We start from the raw sequence: 23,869 nt of genomic DNA, 5'->3' as shown, positions 1-23,869 counted from the left end.
TAACATTGCGGCCTAACTAACAATGACTGTGAAGGTGTGGGACTAGTAAAATACTACCTGAAAGGCTAAGCACGTGCTGAATGTGATGGCAATATATTTAAAGAATTGAAGTAATTTTTAACCTTGGGAAATATAAAGTATATATAAAATAATACTATAAACATAATAAAGGAAGCTACCAAATTCAGAAGGAATATTTTAATGCTGTATCTAGTTTACTATCTTCATGTACATATTTACTTGATTATGCCTATCTCACTCTCAGAAATCATACATGCAAACCTGGGACATAAGTTATCTTATGTCCCAGATGCAAACTTAGTTTTTGTCTTGGGACTCTTCTAAAGAAATAGATTGCTTTTGGTTAAAAAACCACTCTCTAATTAAATGCTGAAAATTACGTTTATTACAAAATAATTTACATCCTATGACAGTGTACCAGTAATGTAAATATACGAACGTACACATATTATCGTATGTGAATGGTCCGCAGGACATTGTCTGGTTCGAAATTTAGTTGGTACGAATTGCGTAAATAGCCCGGATGTGCAGACGAAGGAAGATGTCGTGATTTTTTTAATAAGCAATTTCTTTCTTGTGCTTATAATAGTTTTAAGGTAGGACTGTTAGATTTAATATGTTACAACAATTAAATACCATCAATCACATCATGACTTTTTCAGACGAATATGAGGTTTATGCAAAAAACATTTTATAAAGAGTTATGACGTGACATGTGCATTTTTACGTCTTTCCTCAAACTAAGCAGGGTCTTTCTACTCAGAACTTTACTCAAAATCCCAAACTTTTTACGCTTGGTTTCAATACAAACTTGTTCAGCTACATGGTGAAGCATTTCTGCCGTTTTGTGCCAATCTGCCTGCTCATTCCTAAAATACTAGAAGAGCTATTTATTTATTTATCTATCTATCTATTTGATAAATGATTGATTGACTTAATAAATTGATTGATTGATATATTGATTGATTAATTAATTATTGATTAATCATTTTATTTATTTATTTATATAGATGTATAAAATTATTTATTTTACTACTATAACTGTATTTAGATAAATTGGCTTAATGAATTGATTGATTGATATATTGATTGATTAATTAATTATTGATTAATCATTTTATTTATTTAGATGTATAAAATTATTTATTTTACTACTATAACTGTATTTAGATAAATTTGTAATGCTATAATAATCAGATAACTGTGTTGTTTTAATCATTGTGAGCACTGTGTTCAGTAATTTACACACAAGACAAAATTAAACTGCTTGTTGTTCCGTACTTGCAAATAAATCAGTAAATAAATATCTTAGTGACTAATGGAGTTATTTTCCATATCACATACATGTATTTGTTTCACAAATAACAAGAAACATGCGGTTTATCCGAATCACATGACCATTTAAACTTATGACATCAAGTATCTAAAATTTGAAAATCTGTATCAGAGTACATGTACTTCAACTTGTGTGAATGTGAAGCTTTGTGGTATTTTTGTCTTGAAAATCTTTGCTTCTGATGGAATTATGTCAGATATGTCTGGAAAGGAAGTGACATCATGTTTATGATGTCACTGCCTTATTAGAGGAATATCAAGAAGGTTATGATGAAAAGAAAATAATATTTTGCAATGCATGCATATTCAGTAATACCCACACGCACTCTATGGGAACTTGTCCAAGATCTGCAGGCTGGTATCACTTTTAGAAAATATTTCACAGAGTCATCACATGAAAAATCTTTATATCAAATTTAGATTTTATCCGTGGTCGAGGGGTAAGAATCGATGACTTCTAATCCAGTTACCTCTCTGGCGTGGGTTTGATCCTGGGAGATGCTTTGGTAGTTTAGTTTGGAGGAAGGTAGACTAGTACTGGTGTAACTCTCCAGGAACAAAGGTTAGGAAACTACCCACCTGTATGACTGAAATTTTGTTGGGAAAAGGCGTAAAATGAAACAAACAAACAAACAAATTAAAAAAGACCCATGTGTAAAGTCTGATGAATATTTAGTGGTATCACATTTTCATATGAAAAGGAAATTGTTTGTCTATGTGTAATTTCCAAGCAATTTAAAATTACCTATAAAGTTATTTTTTAGTAAAACTAAGACAGGGGTAATGGGTAAAACTGTGTAGCAGATACTAAATTTTTAATTGCTTGGAAATTTGTTTGTATACATTGCAGTAACAATATGGAGAGGGAAACTGACTGTAAAGGAGATGCTACAAGTTCTGGTATGTTGATGAAAAATGTCAGAATAATGTCCGAATGTATTATAATAATAACAGTGTTTTTTTTTTCACCAAAATATTAGGCGAAATTTTGCCCCATTCCCCCCAACTCAAAACAGTATGTTTTTTCCCCTTCAAAGCCTAAATTTCCTCCTATATGGCAGCCTGAATTTTCTTGCAATAAATATTTTTTTTTTTTGCAACTAACTGCTGAAAAATGTTTTATTTAATGCCTGTAAGAGTTACTGTTAAGCAAGGTTGTTTACAAATCGTTCTCTGGTTGGTAAGGGGAGCTACCCAATAAGTTTTACATATGACGCATCAAATTTTAGATCAGTATATTAAGAAAAAGAGACGTATTTTAAACTTGTGTTGCAAGAGTTGCTCCCCTTTTCCACCACAAAGAAAACAATGTAAAATAAGTAAACAAATAAAATCCCCCTCCTACTGCATTTTTCCCCCTTCAAAAGGCACCGACCACCTTCCTCCAAAAGTGAAAATAAAACACTGCTATTATGACTGCTGTGTCATTATACTAGTTGTTATTGTCATCATCATTGTGATTGTTGTCTTGGAAAAACTTTAAAATAGCCTATCATTCAAACATTTAAAAAATTATCAATATGAAACTTGGAATATTTGCTTAACTTGACTATGTGCAGTTGTCAGACAAGGGGCATTATTCTGAAAGCTATATTTTTGGAGTTATGCTCCTTTTTAACTTAGAATTTTGTCAAAAATTGTTATTTTAATGAAAAAGCCTTAACGTACACCCTGTGCAGTGCTCTTGTTATATACATATATAAAAAAACGAGCAATGAAATTACAGAAAGTATATCAACTCAGTTGGCCAGGGGATTTGACACAACTATCTGGTCATAATGAAACCGCTCATCATTTTGCATGTGAAAAAAGGTTTATTCTCAGGTATCAAATATTTAAAGAGAGTGAGTTATTGTGTTAGTTACAGTAGTTTTAAAATTGTAACTGGTGTTAACAAAATTCTCAGGTCCAGCTTTTAGCAGAGCAGACAAAATGAGGTTCAGTACTTTGACATATGAGATCATAGAGGAGCTAAAAATGAGAAGAGAACTGGCTGTAGAGAATGAAAAGAAAATAGAAAAACTGATCAATGAGAGATACAACATGGGGTGGAAACTGGTAACATGAAATTGTAGCTTTTTACTTGTTTTTTTTTTGGTATTTATTGTTGTTGCTTTTTTGGGTAATTAAATTATTTACTGTCAGACTAAGAACTGAAGTGACATCTAAATGATATTAGTTTGACACTTTGTCTTGGATCAAAATCATGACAGAAAAGGTAAGGCTGTGGTTGGGCTCTATCTTGTGAATTAAGAGCTTGTAGAACTTTCTGTCAGCTACTGAAGTGTAAGTTTCTTGGATATACAATCCAAAAAGAATTGGCTTAGACAAGTTTTCCATTGTCAACATGCAGCAGTAAAATATGCTAGTTAAAAAAGATTGAGTTATGGACTGATCTTTGGTTTTCTGACTGTGTAGAGGCCATGGAATGAAGCTCATAAACCATTGGATGTTGGTTTGGATACAATGACAGACATCCACAATTATTTCCATTCCAAAACTTTGTCATTTATAAATGAAGTTTGAAATAATTCTACATAAATCAAAATGCTTAACAGCATATTGTGCCTGTACCTCAAGGTGAAGGCTACACTTCTATAGGAATTCCTAAAAAAAGTAGCATTAATGTATGGTCACCTGGCAGGTATTACAAGTGTCCAAAAATACAACCAGATCCAAATGATATTAAGTTGATATGGAAAATAAAGATGGGACTGAACAAATATGTTGGTGTGCTGTTAATGTCATTATAATCAAATGTCATTAAAAAGAGCAAGTTATACTTTAAGTATAAATTTTAAGTCACCATTACAGATTGATAAGTAAATATTAAAAGACTTCTAAGGAGAAAATTGTTCTGTGACAAAGATTTAAAATACAGGATCAAGAATCTGGTAAGGTGGCTAACCTTGGTGAGAGGCACGAGGTTGAGTTGAGGGAGACAAGGAGGCAACTAGAGGAGAAGATGAGGGACTATCAAGTAGAGGCTGTAAGTATTATGTTTTTTTTGGCTTATTTTGTTGCTAATATTTGGTCATATTCCCAATTGAAAATACTATATTTTTTTCCCAATCCACAGAAAAAAATTCCCAGTTGAAAGTTGCAAAATATTGAATGAAAAATTATAAAATCTTTGAAAATAAGGGCTTATATATTCACTGTGATAGTGCTTAAAATGTTTGAAGATGCCATCCTAGACAGTGATTGTTTTCATTCATTTAATCACTGCAAAATTTCAGTCATGCATTTTTTCCCATTTTTTAACAAAACATTGCTGAAATTACCCTTTTGTGACAAAACCACGAAATTTCATGCCAACAAAATGAAGTGAATTGACAGTATTTCTTTTTTTGATGTAATTGAAAATTTTCCAAACCTATTTTCATTTCAAGCTTAGTTAATTAATGCATTTCGAAGATTTTTTTTTTGTTAGTTTGAAATTTTCTACTTTTGACTAAATGCTTGTACCTAAAGTATATTTCAATAAATCTATTTGGTTTATGCAGAATTTATTTTATTTCAATTGCTTAGGAAGTTAGAAGCTTATAGCAGTCATTGAATTTAAGGTTTTGAATTTACTGGCCCGAATTCAAGTTCTGAATTTATTCTACTATATATTTAACTACATTTTCTTAAAATGTACACTGGCCCGAACTAATTTTCACTGGCCATGGGCCACCAGGCCAGTGCTAAATTCGATGACTGTTATAGACACACTTTCAAATCCGTTCCTAGAACCAACCAGTACTGAGCAATGAGTGTTAAGTTTCTTGCTCAAGGAAACAACAACTTGCCCTTGAAAGGCTTTAAACCCATGCTTGCGATCATTAGATTACTAGTCTGACATGTAAACCACTTGGCCATGCTGCCACTAAATTTATTTCTTGTATATTTTTACAGTCTCAACAGCAGGTGTATAGAAAGATGGCAGAGAAAGAGAAAGATGCCCTGAAGGATGAAATTAGAAGACTTCAAGTAAGTGGCTAGTATATATCAGTAAACTGCTGCAGCTCTTAGATATTGACATGAGCATGTGATGGGGTTGACAGTTACTTTAAAAAAAGAGAGATAACTATTTGTATAGAAATTTGTATAGAAATGCTTGAACATTATCTAGAATTGCTTGTAGACATTATCTAGAAATGCATATGCTGTCTTTTGAAATGCTTGTACAGTTTCTAGAAATGCTTGTACAATATCCAGAAATGCCTGCACAGTTACATAATAATCTTGAAACACTTGTCCAGAATCAAGAAGTGTTTTTACAATATTTTTTGTTTAAACTTACTATTTATTTGTAATGAAAGTTTGAAGCTTAAGCCTTATTTCTACCACTCCTGAGTTCACAGTACTGATAATATGAAGAAACATGGTCGTAACCCTAGTAGGTCTCAAACCCATGATTGCTGGGTTGAGAGGCAGACAGTGTAACCACGAGACCTCCGATGCCTATGTTTCATAATCACATTGATATTTTGTTCTTCAGTTAGCTAACTATTCATTAGAGAAGAAGGTGAGAGAGTCGGAGCGTCAGGAGAAGATCCAGGCTAACGAGAGGGAGCAACATATTTGCCAGGTGTCCAGGTTCGAGTCTCAGCTAGGTCAACTGGATATCCTAATGAAACAGTTAACATCGAAACAAGATCAACTTGATGCAGACTGTGAGTTATTTAGTTGTTTATTTGAAAGGTTTGGTGTAAACTGGGTGACCCGTAAGTTTACCTAACTTAATTGGGAAGAGCAGACTTCCCGAAATACGTCGGTCCGACGGACATGTCCGATAAATTTTGATCAGGTCCGACAATTTTTTATTCCGGATCGGTCCGACTGTCCGGCTTTTATCCAAGCCGCATGTATACAAAATGGCGTTGCTAAAGGTGCCAAACCTTGGAAAAACCGAAAATCTACATCAGAAAAGTGCGCAGAACAGCAATAAAATGATGAAAAGAATAGACCTGAGACAAAATTTAATGAAAAATGGAAGCAGAACCATGAATCATTGATGTTTGACAGGGAGGGGATGAAAATGCGCTGTACGGATTGTGCCGATTTTGACGGCGAAAAAATGAAAAACAAAAAGTGTCTTAGAAATACACACACAAGTTTTTATTTGATTTTGATCAATTTTATTTGGTCCGACTGATTTTGTTTCGGTCCGACAGATTTTCATGGTATGTCAGACCGAATGTCTGACAGTTTTTTTCAACTTTCGGGAAGTCTGAAGAGGCATTTAAGCCTCTTGATTTTGGTATTCAGCTTTAGAATGACCAGCATATGCTGAGGGAGAACAATTCAGTGTGAATATACAGTAATTCAAAGGCAATATGCACAAATAATAATTTAATATTGTATTCATAATGAATTTTATTTGTAATATGTATTCAAATCTAAATAATGTCTTAACATATAGCAGATAATAGTTGAAAACAAAGTGTCATAATCAATCATTTATACATGTATAGTATCTTAACATCTAGCAAATAATAGTTAAAAACTAAGTGTCACAATCAATATCATTTATACATGTTATGATAGGTAAATATAAAACTGTCATACATAGTATAACATAAATGTGGTTTATATAGTTTTTCAACTTTTGGAAACATACCAAAAGTAAGCATTTTAGATAGATTATTGCTTAAGGCTACTTGTTTACTTAAAATTTTGATTATGTGTAAAAAATGAAATATAGGACACTGCCAAATATGTATATTTAAGATCTTTGTTGAATTTTAACCAGGTTTATTGCTTCAGGGATTATCCCGACCCATTAGGTAAAACATGAGAGGTCCTGGTTTCAAGTTATTTCCTTTTTTCATAATAATGTATTTTGCCTGTTTGAAGCCTGACTTTAAAAGACATTGTCTTAAATATCATAAAATGTATCCTAACAGCTTTACTTAATATGTACATATATTCAGTTTTTAATTCCCGTACAAAGGTGTTATTTCACACATAGAATTTGTAGACTCAATTTCTTTCTTCATGCATTGTATTTCCCTCTTCAACTGCTCGACTTTCTTTGTTGCTTCATCTTTTTCCCTTTTCAAGTGACTGTAGTGTTTTTTACCATCTTTAATTTCCTGACTTTTCTCCTTTAGCTTCTTCATCAAGCTTTCGTTTGTTCTTTTAAGCTTTTCATTTTCCTTCTTCAATTTCTCATCCTGTTTGGCCCTCCTTTTTAATTCCTTGATTTCCGTACTTAAGGCATCTGCAGATCTATCTGCTTTGAGCTTCTCATTAATGAGGGTTTCAATGCAAATGGTCTTGGTCGAAGTTTTCATCAGCTCTAACGCTTTAAGAACCCTTTTCTCCAGTATTCTGGTCAAATCACCAAGTTTGGTAATAGTATGATGGATATGGTCCTTGCTGCTGACAAAGTTAAAAGTTTCAGGGAAAACGAGGGGTACGACCTGGTTATTGATCACATTGATAAGCTTCAAGTGTATTTCCTCTTTAGTGGCATCCTTCCTTTTTATTCTTAAAGCGGCATCTAGGTCTTCAGCGAGCCAATGGTAATCTTTTGATAAAAGGTTACGAAAAGTTGTGAAAGCGCTCGGACCTCTTCTTGGTAATATAGTTAGTAACTTTGTGACTCTTTCTAAGCTGACACTGATTGCCTGTATCAAAAGAAAATAATTTGACAATGCATTGATAATTGTTTTTATGAACCAGATAATGGTATTGAGTAATTATTTCCTCGTTAAATTCCTTAGGGTTTCCCCCCAAAACTGTGTGAGTTACAATCTTTGCAGATTATGTATGTCACAGGGTGAGAAAAATGTGCAGCCTGACTGGAACTCGAACCCAGGACCCTTGGAATACCATTCCACAGCTCTACCGACTGAGCTATCTGTCCGCTTACATATCTTCTCCTCTAAATAGTGAACAGCTCTGAACCGTGACATACATGTACTCCCCTGCTATATTGAAATTCTTCCTGGAATTTCACAGAGTTACAGAGCAATGTAAATTAAACTCTGACCTATATTAGTCACGGTCCCCCGTTTGGCATCAAATGTCACAGGGTGAGAAAAATGTGCAGCCTGACTGGGACCCGAGCTCGGGACCCTCGGAATCTACAGACTGAGCTATCCGGCTGCTTACATAATCTTCTCCCCTAAATAGTGAACAGTTCTGAACCGTGACATGTATTATAAATTTTTGTTCACCCAAATTTAACTCATTTTACAAGTTTAATGTTTTTCCTGTTTCTTCAGGGCTTGAACCTTTTTTCAAAAAGGATTGATAAAAGACCACTTTAAGTAATGATGTTCAATAGTATTTTTAAAACTGTTAATTATCAGTCTGAAAATGATTCAAGTAAGGGACATGCCTAGCTGACTGGTCAAGGATGTTGTCCTCAAACCACTTGAGTCCTTGCCTCTCACTGCTGTGGGTTCAAATCCTGCCAGGGAATTTGAATTTTTTCATGCGAGGAAGCTATCCAGCTAGCTTATAGAATGTCAGTGGTTCTACTCTGGTATCCATTCATGCCCGAAATAATGCATGGAAGGGCACCTGATGTCTTCCTCCATCAGTAAAGCCAGAATGTTGCCATATGACCTTTAGAGTGTTGTTGAGAAAAAAGTTAAACAAATTGTGCAAATCATTCTTTTATTGTAGCATTTATATAAGAACTATTTTCCTTAGATTAGTGCAATCGAAAGGAAGAAAATTAAAAATGCAGTTTGCATAATTATGGTTTATAGCCGCCGTTTAGAAATATAGTATATATTCAGAATTTGTTTTAAAACAAAAAAGTAGAAAAGATATTTTTTATTTATCATTATTTGGTAAGAATGAAAGTGAAAGGTTAATTTCTCACCATTATTGTCTCCATTTGCTCATGTGATATGACATCATTTGCATACAGCGAATGAAGAAAGGGATATGTTGGATCCAGGTCTTTCTTTATCCGCTCTGAACATTTTTTCAAGGCAGCCACCTCCTTTGAATTCATGTTTATTTTATATGTTATACTATTCTATATATCCGAAATGTTTGTTTTATACTAATGTTTGTCTAATATACTAATCCTTTTCAAAGTGTATAAAATCTTTTCACATCAGTTAACATAATTTATTCTGCCATTGTTTTTTTAATTACTTTTGTTTGACTGTCATATCAGTTTATTTAGTCACTTAAAAAAAGAATTTAATGTGTCTGCTTTATTTATTTGTATTTCAACTTCATACACTATTCCACTGCTTTAAATAATAAAAAAAAACAATTTTGCAACAAATTTTCTTGTGTGTTCTTAAGAGTGTAAATAAGAGTGCTATTAATCAGGCAACAGCCCTTTAAGCTGACACAAAATTTTCTATCAAAATGTCTTCTCTAAGTCTATAAATATAAGAAATAGTTATTTGTTTGGAACCTGACCAAAATGCATGACTTAATGGAAAATTAAAGATTCCCTTTTTAAAGTTTATTTCTATTTACATATCATAAGGTGATTGGAGATTATCAAACCATTAATTTTCTATTGTCTTTGATAAAAGATTTTAATTTCAGTCTTTTGTTATAATACCAACGACTTGTTATTTTTATATATGAGGATATTTTACATTTTCTTTGATAATTATATCTCAAGTATAACCCTTAATGTTTTGGAACAGTGTCTTATTTCAGAAAAATTAAAAAGAACTTTAAAATTTATTTAGTCAAATATATATTTAGAAACACTTAATGTCATGTCAAGGTCCGTACTACACGATTTTCCTTGTTGATTTTGTTAAAATTAGAACAATTGTACTGTATAATAAAGTCATTCAGGTCACTGCCTACTACCAGTGAGTGGTTATAAGAATTTTCAATTTGCGAAACTGCAGGAGTGACAAAAAAATATACTCTTCTGTAAGGTCAAAATATTTGATTCAGCGTTAGAAAGTTGAGAATCGTTTGACAAGAAACCAACCAAAACCTGATTCTTTATCTAGAAGCATTAATCTTAACATTATTTAGTGGTACTGAAATCAATTAATGAGCTGTTTTTCTACTAGTGTAGTCTCAGCCTGACTCTTTTGTGCTTCCAACCCAGTCTGGTCAGGCTCTGCACAGTTGGTAGCTTAACTTTTGTATTTTGATATTGAAATGTCTGAAACTGTGAATGTCACAGGACTATTCAAACTTGAAAGCTGGGCAAAGTCATTACACAAATTCACAGCAGGTTAATATGGGTTCAGATGAACATTAATTTTCATAATTATGGTATACTATTACTATTATGTTGTCTTACTGTAACCCTGTAATTTTCTGTAAGGATGTCAGTTCGACTTGTCCTGACCTGCAATATGTACTTGTCCTGTTTATTCATTAGAGAAAAAATATCAAACTTTTCGGTAGATAAGAGGTACCAAGAAGTGTCCTTATTGTTTATTTATTCTATCGTTGGCAAATTCATTTTTCACATTAATTGTTTTTGATTTGACAATTATTTGAAACTATTAATCTAAAATTTACATATATAACCTTTAGAGAAGCTGAAGGACATTTTAAGTGGATAGAGTGCAGGGATATGACCAAAGAAATGTATTGAAATCTACATAAAAAGTAGAAAAACAAACAAACCATTGGTTTAAAATCACCAAATACAACACATTGAAACAATTTATTATTTAGATATGTATTGTTGTTGTAAAGAAATAAAACTACTTTAAGTAACACACAAAGAAGTGGAATATCACATTTTTGTTGTAAACAGGAAGATCAAAATTTCTTTATCAATTCTAGAACAAGGGTTGGTAAAAAGCAATAGGACTGCAGCTCTACTGTTACATCCTTTAATTCGGTACACAGTTTTACAAAAGACATAATTATGGGCACATATTTTCTTTATATACAGTGAAAAAAATCAATACAATATGTTTAAGTGTAACAATTCTGTAAAAATTATAAATAACAAGGGGTATGTGACACGGAGCACAACAACAATACAGTGAATGACATTCATGCTGTTGCCAAAATGAATACAAATTGCAACAAACATCATTATTTCTGAAAGTTTTCTCCCCGAGTGCACAAGGTTTCTTGATCATGTAACTATAGCCAGTCCTCATTTGTGGTGATGAAGGGAGAAATAAAATGTTCAAATTCTTCCCCCACTCTTCGAAAAAATTTACATTAAAAAAGTTTCATTAGTAAATGGATTATAAAGATGCCATACTCTTGAGTCCTTTTTAATTTTGAACAACCCTTGTAATCTAAGAGTATATTAGATGACAAAGTCGAGTAAAAGAAAAAAACTGGTTTTACATTCCCAGTTTACTTCAATGAACAGCTTTAAGCATAAGGGTTAGATATATTACTCCTAAGCTGCTCTCTCAATGTCTCTACCTCATATCTTAACATTTCAGTCTCCTTCTTAAACTTCTCCATATCCTGCTTATGTCTTTTAGAATCTCTTGACATTTTATTGTAGTCTTTTAGCTTCTCCTTCTGTCTAGATATAACAGTTTTCAGTTTTTCATTTTCAGATTTCAGCTTAGTCATCTCTCTGACTTGCCGTTTCAAGTCTTTAACCTCTTTGTTAAGGTCATCTACATCTTCATTACCTTCCTTCCTCTTCTCTTGTCTTAGTCTATCTTCTATGAGTTTATGTATTGGAGTTTTGTGCTTTCCAATTGCTGTTATATCAAGAGCTTTGTGACACTTCAGTTCAAGACTGTTTAACAAATCACCAAGTTTTTCTATAATGACACCAGGGTGTGCTTTTTCATCGCACATATCAAAACCTGCTCCTCCAGAATATACCAGTGGAACAAGCTTTGTTTCTATTGTAGTTACCAGTCTCTTATTAATGCTTGCTTGACCACTTTGAAGCTTCTTTAGCTCATCTGCAAGCCTCTGGGCAAGCCAGGGATAGTCCTTCTCAAGCTTGTCTTTGAACACAGTAAAGGCATTTGGTCCACGATGAGGGAGGAATCTAATCAACATGGCTACCTGGGTCTCTCTTGAAGAGATTTTCTGAAGATACAGATAAAAAATGATTTTTTTCCCATTTCATTTGAGAAGCAACAAAGGATAAGTTTGCTCAATGAGCATTTATAAGTTCATATTTGATAGGTTTAAATCCTGAAATAAGAATAATAGGGAAACCTCGGTCACTGGATTACTGTTTTAATTTCGTTAGTTTACAGTTATATACGGAGGTCTAGTGAAGGATAACTTCTCAGCTTCCTTTCTTCTATTAATAGATATGTTTTAAATCATTTAAAAAACTTCAAGTGAAAAGTTTACTACCTTTTATCAAATTTATCAACCTGATCACAAAACACCTTTTTCGAATCAGTTTATTTGTTGATTTAAATTTCTTTAAACTATAGACCATCACGCTGCACAAAAATACAGTGATAATTATGTAGACAACCTGTTTACCAAATTTCCAAGACTAGTCAATAAAGATTTGACTTTTTATGTAATTCTTACATACACATAAAGGGTACTTACACTGATTCTGTCCATTTGTTCCTCAGTAAGGACACCCTCTGCATACAAGGAATGTATGAATGATGTGGATGGGTCAAGGTCACGGAGAAATCCATCGAAGCATTTGTCCAAGGCTCGCCGTTCCTTCTGGTCCATGTTTGATGGTTTAATGTCTGAGGTTAGATTTTGTCTTTATATAGATGTATGCAGTGATTTTTCACCATACATATCACGAAGACCAATAAAAGCTCTCTTACCAATATAAATTTTCATTAATATCATGCAGTTTTCTGAAACTTCTGAACTTTCACCAGCTCTTTCTTCCCAAATTATCAATTTGAGTGATGATTTTTTCCAAAAGCCCATTTAAGTGAGAAAAAACACTGGCATAATTGCTTTGAGTTTTGATTAAGATAAACAGCTTAGAGATTATATAAAATTGAAATAAATTGACAGAGCTTCTCCTTTTCACAATTTGATTCAAAATGTTTTCAAGTTTTAAAAATTCCAGTGTTAAGTCAAACATTCAAGCTCATTGGTTTTTCAACTTGGAGCATTACTTTCCAAAATGGCAAAACAAGTATTTCCTCAATCTTTCCATGAGTATTATAATGTTTGTTTTCATGGTTTTTATGACCTAAACAATTCATTTTCTTTGACCTTAAACAACATTAATGCAAAGGTTTTGCCAGTTCTTCCTAACACATATTTAAAATTCTAATTATCCATTCAGATTCACATCTTAATTAAAGCTTATTTTGGCTGTTTTTTTATATTTCTTTTAAATAACTGCCTATAAAAATAGCGATTTATCCAGGTTGTTGTCACCCACATTATGTTTAAATTCACTTTTCAGTATGTCACATTGCCTCATTGTAGTTATTACAAAAGTTTATTGTCTTTAAGCAATATGAAACAAAGAGTGACTCACTAGTGTCATTGTGTTCTTTCTATCAAATTTCACTTCTTTTGAAAATCTGTTCATAGATAACACATTTAGGCTTGTTTTAGTTAATTCATTTTATTGTTCATATCAAATCACAATGCCAGATCCACATGGCCTCTTCTATACAGGTTAATTGTTCTGTAGATACATATATTTAAATAAAAGGGTTGTCTTATATTTTGGATTTGAAAAAGTAACTCCTCCCTTAATATAAATTGTAAATATCATATATTAAAATGTTATTTTGGCAGTGAACCTATACGGGCGCATAGGCAAATCCGTAAGAGCGCGAGACTTGTAATGTTGACATTGTGGGTTCGATTCCCAAGGTTGCTAACAAAAATCTTTTAAAGCAGTCTTTCAGATAAGACCTTAAATTGAGGTCCCAGCTATGAGTGCTTTAACACTTGGCACACTAAAGAACTGGGAGAAGCTTCTAGAATAAGCTAGCTTCTAGAATTTTTTCTGTATCTGTATCTTGAACTATCCTCCAAAATCTAAAATGACTCGAGGGGTAAGAGTCGATGACTTCTACTTCTAAACATGTGTGATTTTATTTTAATGTACATTTTAAATCTAAGTTTCAAAATTCATGCAGTGAATTTCTCACGAGCACCGAATAACACTGTAAGAAATAAGCTGTTTCATTTGTGTTAATTACTCAAAAATGTTGTTTTGTTATAACATTTTGTCACTTAAAGGACAAATTAGCCAGGAGCTCAGAGCGAGCAACAAAACCTTAGGAAATTGAAGCAACAAAACCTTAGGAAATTGAAGCAACAAAACCTTAGGAAATTGAAGCAACAAAACCTTAGGAAATTTAAGGGAAAAGGCCGGGACACAAAAGAATGTATGTTATAAGCAGTACTTCGTTAAAACCGATCTCGTTATAAATGGAGTACACTGTATTATAATAGCAATATATATATATTTTCTTACTTAGTAAAGGTAAACAAAACAGATCATAATTTTGAGTCTGGCAAAGTAAAATCCACTTTTGTCAAATTAAGTTCCAAATATGAAATTATGTGCCCCATTGCAGGAAAATTGGGAGTTTTATTTGAAGACTGTTTTGGTGATTGATCTTTTGTATGAACATGTTTTTTAAGGGAACAGAAAGTCACACTGGGCTGCTGTAAAGTTTGAGAACTTTATGTTTTGGTGATTAGATGCCATTGCATGAATATGAATTACAAATGGCATTTATATGTAAAGTATCTAAACATTTAGTATGAAAATTTTTATTAAATATCATAAATATATACATATGTATCATGATTTGAAAGATTTATTTCTTTTATACAATCATTTCACAAATTTTTCAAGTAAATCAGTAGAAAGTAGATTTTTTTTTGCCCTATGATTTGATTATAATAGCTAGCATTAATGTTTGGCATAAACATTCAATAACATTATCTATTCAATAACAATTTATATTTAAAATTTATCAGTAAATTCACATCTTAAAACTAACAGATCTTTTCTTTTGCACCACTCTTCTCGGTACAGCTTTCTGTGCATTGTTTGTTGTATTTGCCAGTGCTCTTCTATTATTTTGATACAGTCTACCTCCAGTATTTCTTGCTATTCCTTGCTGCATCTTCTCCCTTAATTCTTTATTCTCTTTATTTACCACTGATATCATTACATGTAGATCTTCCTTTGCTTTCTTCAGCTCAATCAGTGTCTTCTCTTTTTCAAGATGAATTAACTTGGCTTTTTCAAGTTCCGTAACTTCTTTAATAAGCAACAAGTTGTCTTCTTTTACTCTATTTATCTGCTCTTTAAGTGCTATGATTTCATGCTCTTGAGCATGTATCGTATTCTCAAGCTTACTAGAGTTTGTGGAGAAAGTGTACAACTCGACTAACATTTTTTCTGTCTTCACTTTTTCTTGAACCAATTCTTTCTCTTTATATCTGTACTCTCCACATAATTCATGTACAAGTATAGATATGTCCTTCCCACTCATTCTACCATTTATATAGTCATAACTTCTGTCAATTTGTTTTTCCATGTAGTCCATATGAGTGAAGAGATCATCAATTTCTGCTTTAAGGACATCAAAGTTTATATCTTGTGGAGCAATGTCTCTGTTCTTGTCTTCTATAGGTGTAACTGCTCCTTCAACTCCATCACTTATTGCCTTTAGTGAATCATTAAAAAAAATTTATAATGTTTGTTTTTGTATTTGTATGAAGTGACTAACATCATGACTTAACAATAGTAGTTGCCTTATATATAGTGGCTGTAAGTATGCTTAACAGGCCTATAAGCTCTTAGAAAATATTAGGCCTACTTTATAGTATAGAGGAGAATGCCTCAAAATCTTTAAAAATCAAATTTAAGTGCCCGGTTTTAATTTCCAAAAAGTTATTCTTGAACTATATAGCTCAAACATCATTTCCTTCTGATGCATTTTTGGAAATAAGTTCAGTTGTAGTGATTAAGTATTTTGTAATTTAAGTCAAAATATTGTACATTTTGCTACTTTTTTGACAGATTATTTTACATTTACTTGTATTTTCTTCAGATGAAAATCATCCAAAATGCTCTATATCTGTTAGTAAAACATTATAAAATACATGTTTGTCCTTTCTGAGGAAGGAACAATAAATTCATTTCTATGACATAATGTGCATTTAAATATTGATGGTTTGCAACATTGCTTGACTACTCTCTTTCTAGGTTCCAGTATACCCATGAAATATATACTGTAGCAAAGTTTCATTTAACAATGTAAGTAAAAAGATAGCTAAAATAGCTCCACTGACTACATAAACTTTTACATAAATCAAGTGAAGTACTTAGAATGCAAAAAGAATGGATAATAAAGAAATATACTCAGAATTAAAGTGAAAATTTATAGTAACTGCAATTCTTACTGACTTTATTAAGGGAGATCTTACTGACTTTATTAAGGGAGAAGGTTGTAATGAATATTCTATAAAAACAGGACAAGAGAATAATCTGAAAATTTGCAAAAAGCTAGTGGTTCAGATATACATCAAATGGTACACAAATCTTTGAAAAAAATCCTAATCCCATCATGTCAAAAAACCTCAGTGGAGTCCCTGTAATATTTGATGTACCTTTGCTCTGCCCAGGATCTTTTTCACTGGAGATTTCTGTTGTTTCATCACAATCTTGGTGTAAAGGAAGAAAAGTTTGTCCTTCACCTTCTCACTCTGAAGAACATCCGTCTGATGGGTTTCTGTATTGACAAAATACAATTTATTGACAAAAAGTAAGACAATTTTTAAAGGATTGCCGTTTCCATTTGAGGCAAATTATTGCACTGAAACTGTCAGCAACTTGCTATACTCTTTCCTATGGAATAATTTCAAGGTAACTTGTGTTATGTCAGTTGCCTAGATAAAGAAATTTGTCATTCATTATCAACTTAATATATAGTCTTAAATTTTTAAATGAAAATTAAATTGGATTACATTATATATCTAAGTATAAATCCTGGGAAATGTTTGATAAATTTCTAAAACCATATGGAAAACAAGTATCTGTATAAACATAAGTTAAAACAGGGACTTTTGATTCTTTCTTTGGAAGAGGCTATCCTGCTTTAAGATAACAAAAGGTTGATGGTTCTGCTAAGGTGCCTTCACAATTGTCTCAAATGATGCACAGAGAGATACCTTTGTCTCTTTTCATAAAACTGGATTGTCACCATAGTCAGTGTGATTTAAATCAAAGAAACAAAATTAGAAAAATTAGAAGACGTTTTACCCATATATGCCTCGTCTATAGATTTAGTAAGTCTTTTTCTCTCTGCTTGTAACCATTTAATCATCATCCATTCAATAGCTTTCTTGTCACCATTAGATATACGACGTATCTGTCCAAAATGTTTCTGTACAAATGCGCTGACGCGTATCTTGATATCTGAATCCGCCTTACCACATGCTGATGAACTTCTGGGTGTGGTTACTGAAAAAAATACAAACTTCTGTAGTTTACAATTTCATTATAATGTACATGAATGATAATTATTTACTTTGGATATTTTTTTGGCATTGAGACACTATGACTTTCATCATGTCAGATGACACTGTCAGCTTTACTGGTGTGACAACAAGTTTTAAAAGTAAATATCTGTGCATTTCCACCACAGTAGAACCACTCACATTCTGTAAGCTAGCTGGATAGTTTCCTTGCATGAAAAAATCTGATGTCCCTAGTGGGATTCGAATCTACAACAGACAGCTTCCATTTAAGAACATAAAATTTCCGTCAAAATAGCTCCCAAGGATATTTTTTTGTACATATAAAATAATTGCAGTTTTTTTAATATATATGATAAGATTGCTATTATATTAGGTCAAAAACATGAAAATAAAAATTATAGCAGATGTATTTTTGAGTTTTAATCATGTTTTAAATTTCATGTTGCTAACGTCATTATTTGACAGAATATTTGACGGATATTTTTACGTTCACAACATTCAGAAATTGGAAAAATTAAGCATTCTCTTTATTATAATTAGCAGCATTTTATTCTAAGTAATAAAAGATTGAAAACTGTATGTAAAGGAAGTACTATCTCTGCAGGGAACAGGCCAGATACAGATTTATTCATTTTTGATGATGTTGCTAAACGTCATTTTTTGACGGAACAAATTGTTGCTAGCATCATTTTTGGACGGAACAAATTGTTGCTACCATCATTTTTGGACGGAACAAATGTTCTTTCACAATTTCTAAAGTACTTTTTCGCAATGGATACAAGAAAACAAATGACAACAAGTAAAAGTTTTCTAAGAGCAAACAAGTAAATTATGTAAATTTATTTGGACATTATCCGAAATTAACTGTCAAAACACTGGCCATCAACTGTTCTAGGCACTAAAGAACGTATTTTACAAAATAAATTGACAATGGCTATTGAAACTTTTCAAAAGATATATTATATTTCTAACAGTTTTTGTAAGAAAGTATGAAAACAGTCTACACCAAATTGGATGTAAAAGCACAAGTCACCATGTCGGCCTTTCTGATGGGCTATTAAGTGTAACTGTACACCAAACACTCAAAATTTGTAGTATTATCTAGATCCATGCATAGACAGTAGGTTCAGCAACTTGTTTAATGATATCCTCCCAACAAACAAAGAAAGATTTCTCCTCCAATGTCCATAATTGTCGCTTTCCTTTCTTATAGAACTGGACCCACAATCCATAGACTTTCTCCTCTCTGTGCAGCTCATGGGTTTGAACAACCTGCAAAATGATGTACAATCAATGACTTGTTGCACCAATAACATTTAATCAATTACCAGTATCTATCAAAGAGGTCAAACTGGACTCAATGAACCAATCAAATGTATTTACCAAGTATCCACAACTGGTAATGAAGTCAAGCTGATTGACATTCAAATGTTGCTTCATATCATCACAATATTAACCGGAAGAAAAGACTTAAAAATGCATATACACTACATGTATAAACAAATAATATTTGCACATGAACAGACAACTGCTTTACCTGAATAGTAAGGCTATATTATTAGTTATAAAGATTTTTGACAGGTTATATGGCCCTATATAAATGGCTGTTTGTAAAATAAAACCCAAATCGCTAGCAAGGATCATTTTTAGAGGAATAAAGCAAGATTTCTTTATTAATCAACAATAGCTGTGTCACGTGTATAAAACACTATATAAACATCAAGATTATCCAATGAAAAGCGACGTTACAAACATGCAGTATTATAAAAATTATTTAATAATTAATCTTTATTAAATAAATGCTATATGGCTGGGGCTTGAAATACTGTTATATGGCTGGGAATTCAACTCATGTTGTATGGCTAAGGCTTAAACTCATGAACTCCGGAGATTGATATCTGACTGCAAATCTTGTCAGCAAGAGTGCCTTATATTGGGTTTTAACATATATTAAATGTGATGAAGACAAAAAAACAACTTTTTAACTCACAAGTAACAATTTTTTTTAAAAACATAACTTCCAAAGTAACAAAAATGGAACAGCACAATACAGGCCAAACAAAAGTAATGCATTGAAGAATAAAGTCAGTACTAATTGTTTAGCTTCTTATAAACGCTGATAAATCTTTGTCCATTTCCAGAAAAATTGAAAAAAAATACTGATTGCACCTTTTGACAGACAGCTGACAAATTTGCTAGTTTGCATTGCCTTTTTTTGTGTACTGAATTTAACCAATCTGTTAAAACATTACTACTTACAACAGCTTTAAAACTTTCTGATCCATTTCTGATGAGAAGGTTAGTTCCTACAGGGTACCTGCATGAAAAGTTGTTGAAATGTAGACCTTTAAAAACTGATAACCACGCCTTTAAAAACTGATTCAAAAATTAACTTGTGCACACACTCTCCATATCATTTTAGACATATTACCTCTTTTTCTGCCTCACTTGAAACAGAGGTGCGAGACGAAAGACTTAAGACACAAGGACTTTTATCAATTGGTCCGAGAGAAATGGCCTGACCGAGAATCAAAGCTACAACTCTCAAAATGAAAAACAAGTGCACTAACCACCGCGCCATCATGCCCGGCATTTTATAGGGTGGGTATACAAAGAGAAATTGTTTCATTTACTATTCATAGTTTACCTTTGCTTGGTAGCAGGTATACCAATGTCTTCAATCAAACTGTCGGCCAAATCATCGCCACAAGTCTTCAATTGCTTCGAGTCACTGCAAACAAACAAGATTTTACATTATAAAGTTAATATTAAGTATTCCTACATATATCATTACTCAGAATTTTTAGGTATACCTTTCTGCAAACTTGTAGAGACATAACTTTTAAAGACATATAAATGAGAAAACAGAAAGCATTAATTTGTAATAAGGCAAGTTATTCATAGTTTAGCCTGGAACCCTGTTGTATCGATCTATTTACCCATAAATCACAACTGAATTTAAAAAAATCAAATCTCACTGAATATTTAATTTGTATCATTTATTTTGATCCTTTTGCCATAATATTTACTTGGCAAACATCACTGATATATAGTTTTTAGCTTTGGAATAAACGGATATTTACAGACATGTCAAACAGGTTGAAGAATTAGGTCACGCCATTATATCGATGCATTGTGAGAATTGCTCAGTTAGCCAAAGTTTGGGAAACATTAACCATCTTTATGTTAGATAAATAAGTCAATTAATAACATAGATGTCTGTTTTAAAATGTCAGCATAAATTTAGGAACTTTTAACAGACAGTAAATGTACTTTTAATAAGAACATATTATTTATAAGTCTATTTATTATCTACAGCGTCTTACGGTACTGGAAACATGTTTTTGATCATTTTACTGTACAAAAATAAATGCGAAAGATTTTCGTGACACTGTTGTTAATGTTAACAATCAGTAGGTGACGTATTTTGCAAAAAATCTAAAGATTTGTGAATAGATCGATACAATGAATAGCACGATACAATGGGGTTCCACTATACCTTTGCTTGAGAAGTGACAATTACATGAAAAGTGACATTTACATACTGTTCATATGTTTATAGACAATAAATAGTTTAGTACAGTGAAGATAAATGTTATACTCAGACAATAAATTATATTGATTATTATGTTTTGTTCTGGTTTTCTATGTAATCCATTGTTAGTCATTTGATATTCCAATCCACACATTTTTTTTAACAACATTTAAATAAGAAAATGAACAAAGAAAAAAAATGGGGCCGATCTGACTTGAGGCCGATTTTGCTTGGGGCCGATTTGACTATTTTGGGGCCGCTCTGACTTGGGGCCGATCTGACTTGGGGCCGATTTGACTGTAATTCAACTCAATCCATCTCTCACTCCCTAGTATTACTGACACTACAATGTTTACATGTAGATTTATTATGTCAAAACATTGACAGTTGTCAAAATATGACGATCGCATCATTAACAGCCGTCAAAGAATGACGATAGCACCAATTGTGTATGTCGATAAATGACGTATGCAACAAGAATGTCCGTCAAAAAATGACATTCGCAACAGCTTTAAGCGTAATCAGTCATTGGAAGCAGTAGACGTCCGTGTATTTGTCTATTTCCTGCATACAACTCGACTTTAATATGTTTTCTCTTCTTTAAAATATATAAAAATATCTATATGTACTTATTGTTGCTATCGTCAACATTTAAAACACTTGACAGACACAAACTTACTCAAAATAATTTGGATCATGTAATCGAGCGTCTCAATTCGGCCATGTTTTTGCATTCGGATACTTACAGATTTAATCGTAGTTTCTTGTCACTACGCAAAAAAGGGAAGTAACAGCTATAAACTGAGGAACAAATGTGCGAACGTCATTCACTAAAATTGACAGAAATTACGTTAGCAACCTTTTTTCAATAAAATTTCTGGTTATGGCTTCAAAACTTAAGAAACCACCTGTAAAACCAGAAAGTACCAAGTTTAACACTAACTTTGAATCCCCACCCAATACATAATCACACAATAACCGAGTCGATGGACAGTTTTTTGCGAACGTTGCTTTTTTGACAGACGTTCATTGTTCATCATCTACATTATTCTAATTCCTTTATTTTGCAAAATAATTGAAAAACACATAAACTAATCAAATAGAATGTAAGGCAATACATACCCCAACAATAAATTGTCTTTGTTGAAATAAAACTTCCAATATTATTCGAAAATGCGAGTATATATCCGACCTGGTGAAGAAGCTGCGAGTTCCGTCCGTCAAAAAGATGATGATTTCCAATTTAATTTTTAGTTATTTTGTTCATTTCAATATAAAATTAGATCGGGAAATTGATTTTTATTGATTTAATTGATGTACTTTATTCAAATAAATGCATGTAAATAAATGCGGAAATGACAGAACTTTTACGTTCTTAAATGGAAGCTGTCACTTTTCCATGAAGAAAGTAAATGTATTCGGTTTAGGTCAAGCACTGAATTCAGCCTACAGTGATGAAGGACTATTTTAAAATTCAATTGTGCACCATTTCGGAAGAAATATACAAAATTAATTTTGTTATCAAAAAGGGAAGTAAATGTGCATATCCTTTATTTGATAAATTTATAGATTTTAACATAAGTTACTTACCTTTTTATGTTCATCCTTATTAGATTGATATAAAAGCAACTTACGTTGTTCAGTAGCAATATCATCTTTCTTGCTTTGTACAGCTAAAATTCTTTCACTTTCTGTTTCAACAGTCTCTCTCAGCAGTTTTGCGACCCAGGGATAATCTTCGTGTAAAGCCTCACAGAAGCTGTCAAAGGCATCTGGTCCTCGCTTTGGTAGAAACTCTAACATCTTGTACGCTTGTTCACTGTGTGTTCTTCCAGACTAAATAACAAATAACAGAACATAATTTGAATGTTTGTAGTATAGTGGTTAAGGTTACTGACCTTAAACCACTGGCCCCTCACTGCTGTGGGTTTGAATCCTGTCAGGGAGTCTGGATTCTTCCATGTGAGGAAGCTATCCAGCTAGCTTATAAAAAGTGGTTCTACTCAGGTGCCAGTTTGCGCCTTAAATTATGCAAGGAGGGAGATATTCACACACCAATAAAGCTTTAGAAGTCATCAACTGACCTCTACTAGGTATATCTTAAAAAAAAATCTTCATTTACACTGAGAGTTCTAGTTGCAAAGATTGTTAAGCCTTCAGTATGAAATTAAAACTAACCTACTCACTCACAATGAGTTTTACATATCAGAACGCAGTTATAACGGGTAGATCACATGTTATTAGAACTTTTACGCAATACCTTGGACTCCAACATGAGTTTTATAATGGGACTGCAGTGTATCCTTTTGCAAAATTTAAAGAACAATTTTTCAAAATACAGGCAACAGAATGATATATAGCTCTATATATACACTTTAAATTGATAAAATAAACCTTTATTTACTTAATCTTAAGCATGTACTGTTAAATTCATTTGAAAGATGAATGTTTTTGATTTTACCTTGATAATTTCCACCATTTCACTGTCAAAGATTTTATTCTGAAACATTGTTCCTAGTAAGGTTTCAGTAACAATCATGTCTCTGACAATATCCTGTGTGTGCTTTTGTAGCACAGCTCTGTGTAATTCATTCATTATTATGTCTCTGTCTGTGTGTCCTTTGATATTGATCCTTGTAT

The 23,869-nt window shown here is 32.4% G+C and overlaps 4 protein-coding genes and 1 long non-coding RNA gene across 5 annotated transcripts; 1 reads left to right on the top strand and 4 right to left on the bottom strand.

The window, feature by feature from the left end:
• Positions 1-510: 510 nt before the first annotated feature.
• LOC132727814 (uncharacterized) lies at positions 511-6,091 on the top strand. Its single transcript, XM_060713404.1, has 6 exons — positions 511-617; positions 2,207-2,256; positions 3,263-3,414; positions 4,238-4,345; positions 5,257-5,331; positions 5,843-6,091. Exons 2-6 carry the CDS (start codon positions 2,214-2,216, stop codon positions 6,080-6,082), a joined length of 618 nt encoding a protein of 205 aa, XP_060569387.1. The 5' UTR covers positions 511-617; positions 2,207-2,213; the 3' UTR covers positions 6,083-6,091.
• A 491-nt stretch (positions 6,092-6,582) lies between these two features.
• Positions 6,583-9,679, bottom strand: LOC132727807 (uncharacterized). The gene is made up of 2 exons (XM_060713397.1): positions 9,185-9,679; positions 6,583-7,976 (listed from the first exon to the last, which is right to left on the bottom strand). The coding sequence occupies exons 1-2, from the start codon at positions 9,317-9,319 to the stop codon at positions 7,281-7,283; spliced, it is 831 nt and encodes a 276-aa protein (XP_060569380.1). The 5' UTR covers positions 9,320-9,679; the 3' UTR covers positions 6,583-7,280.
• A 1,443-nt stretch (positions 9,680-11,122) lies between these two features.
• Positions 11,123-13,630, bottom strand: LOC132727813 (uncharacterized). The gene is made up of 2 exons (XM_060713403.1): positions 12,808-13,630; positions 11,123-12,324 (listed from the first exon to the last, which is right to left on the bottom strand). Exons 1-2 carry the CDS (start codon positions 12,940-12,942, stop codon positions 11,641-11,643), a joined length of 819 nt encoding a protein of 272 aa, XP_060569386.1. The 5' UTR covers positions 12,943-13,630; the 3' UTR covers positions 11,123-11,640.
• Positions 13,631-15,095: 1,465 nt separating this feature from the next.
• LOC132727808 (uncharacterized) lies at positions 15,096-23,849 on the bottom strand. Its single transcript, XM_060713398.1, has 5 exons — positions 23,691-23,849; positions 22,864-23,065; positions 17,477-17,677; positions 16,825-16,946; positions 15,096-15,878 (listed from the first exon to the last, which is right to left on the bottom strand). Exons 1-5 carry the CDS (start codon positions 23,823-23,825, stop codon positions 15,189-15,191), a joined length of 1,350 nt encoding a protein of 449 aa, XP_060569381.1. The 5' UTR covers positions 23,826-23,849; the 3' UTR covers positions 15,096-15,188.
• On the bottom strand, positions 18,497-22,428 carry LOC132727809 (uncharacterized). The gene is made up of 3 exons (XR_009625395.1): positions 21,909-22,428; positions 20,342-20,425; positions 18,497-18,966 (listed from the first exon to the last, which is right to left on the bottom strand). It is a non-coding gene; the product is annotated as an uncharacterized LOC132727809 (long non-coding RNA).
• Positions 23,850-23,869: the final 20 nt, after the last annotated feature.

Source organism: Ruditapes philippinarum, unplaced genomic scaffold, assembly GCF_026571515.1.
Source record: "Ruditapes philippinarum isolate M1 unplaced genomic scaffold, ASM2657151v2 ctg432_1_1_1_1, whole genome shotgun sequence".
In the NCBI taxonomy this organism is placed as follows: domain Eukaryota; kingdom Metazoa; phylum Mollusca; class Bivalvia; order Venerida; family Veneridae; genus Ruditapes; species Ruditapes philippinarum.
The sequence above is the reverse complement of the archived record's forward strand: the minus strand, read 5'-3'. Positions and strand labels throughout refer to the sequence as shown.

Coding starts and splice junctions, on each gene's coding strand:
- LOC132727814 (XM_060713404.1), top strand. CDS start 2,214: ATGGAGAGGGAAACTGACTGTAAAGGAGATGCTACAAGTTCTG. Junction 2,257..3,262: donor AGGAGATGCTACAAGTTCTG/GTATGTTGATGA, acceptor CAAAATTCTCAG/GTCCAGCTTTTAGCAGAGCA. Junction 4,346..5,256: donor GGGACTATCAAGTAGAGGCT/GTAAGTATTATG, acceptor ATATTTTTACAG/TCTCAACAGCAGGTGTATAG.
- LOC132727807 (XM_060713397.1), bottom strand. CDS start 9,319: ATGAATTCAAAGGAGGTGGCTGCCTTGAAAAAATGTTCAGAGCGGATA. Junction 7,977..9,184: donor AGCAAATGGAGACAATAATG/GTGAGAAATTAA, acceptor CTTTTGATACAG/GCAATCAGTGTCAGCTTAGA.
- LOC132727813 (XM_060713403.1), bottom strand. CDS start 12,942: ATGGACCAGAAGGAACGGCGAGCCTTGGACAAATGCTTCGATGGATTT. Junction 12,325..12,807: donor AACAAATGGACAGAATCAGT/GTAAGTACCCTT, acceptor CTGTATCTTCAG/AAAATCTCTTCAAGAGAGAC.
- LOC132727808 (XM_060713398.1), bottom strand. CDS start 23,825: ATGAATGAATTACACAGAGCTGTGCTACAAAAGCACACACAGGATATT. Junction 23,066..23,690: donor AAATGGTGGAAATTATCAAG/GTAAAATCAAAA, acceptor TTTGTTATTTAG/TCTGGAAGAACACACAGTGA. Junction 15,879..16,824: donor AGATCCTGGGCAGAGCAAAG/GTACATCAAATA, acceptor GATTCACTAAAG/GCAATAAGTGATGGAGTTGA.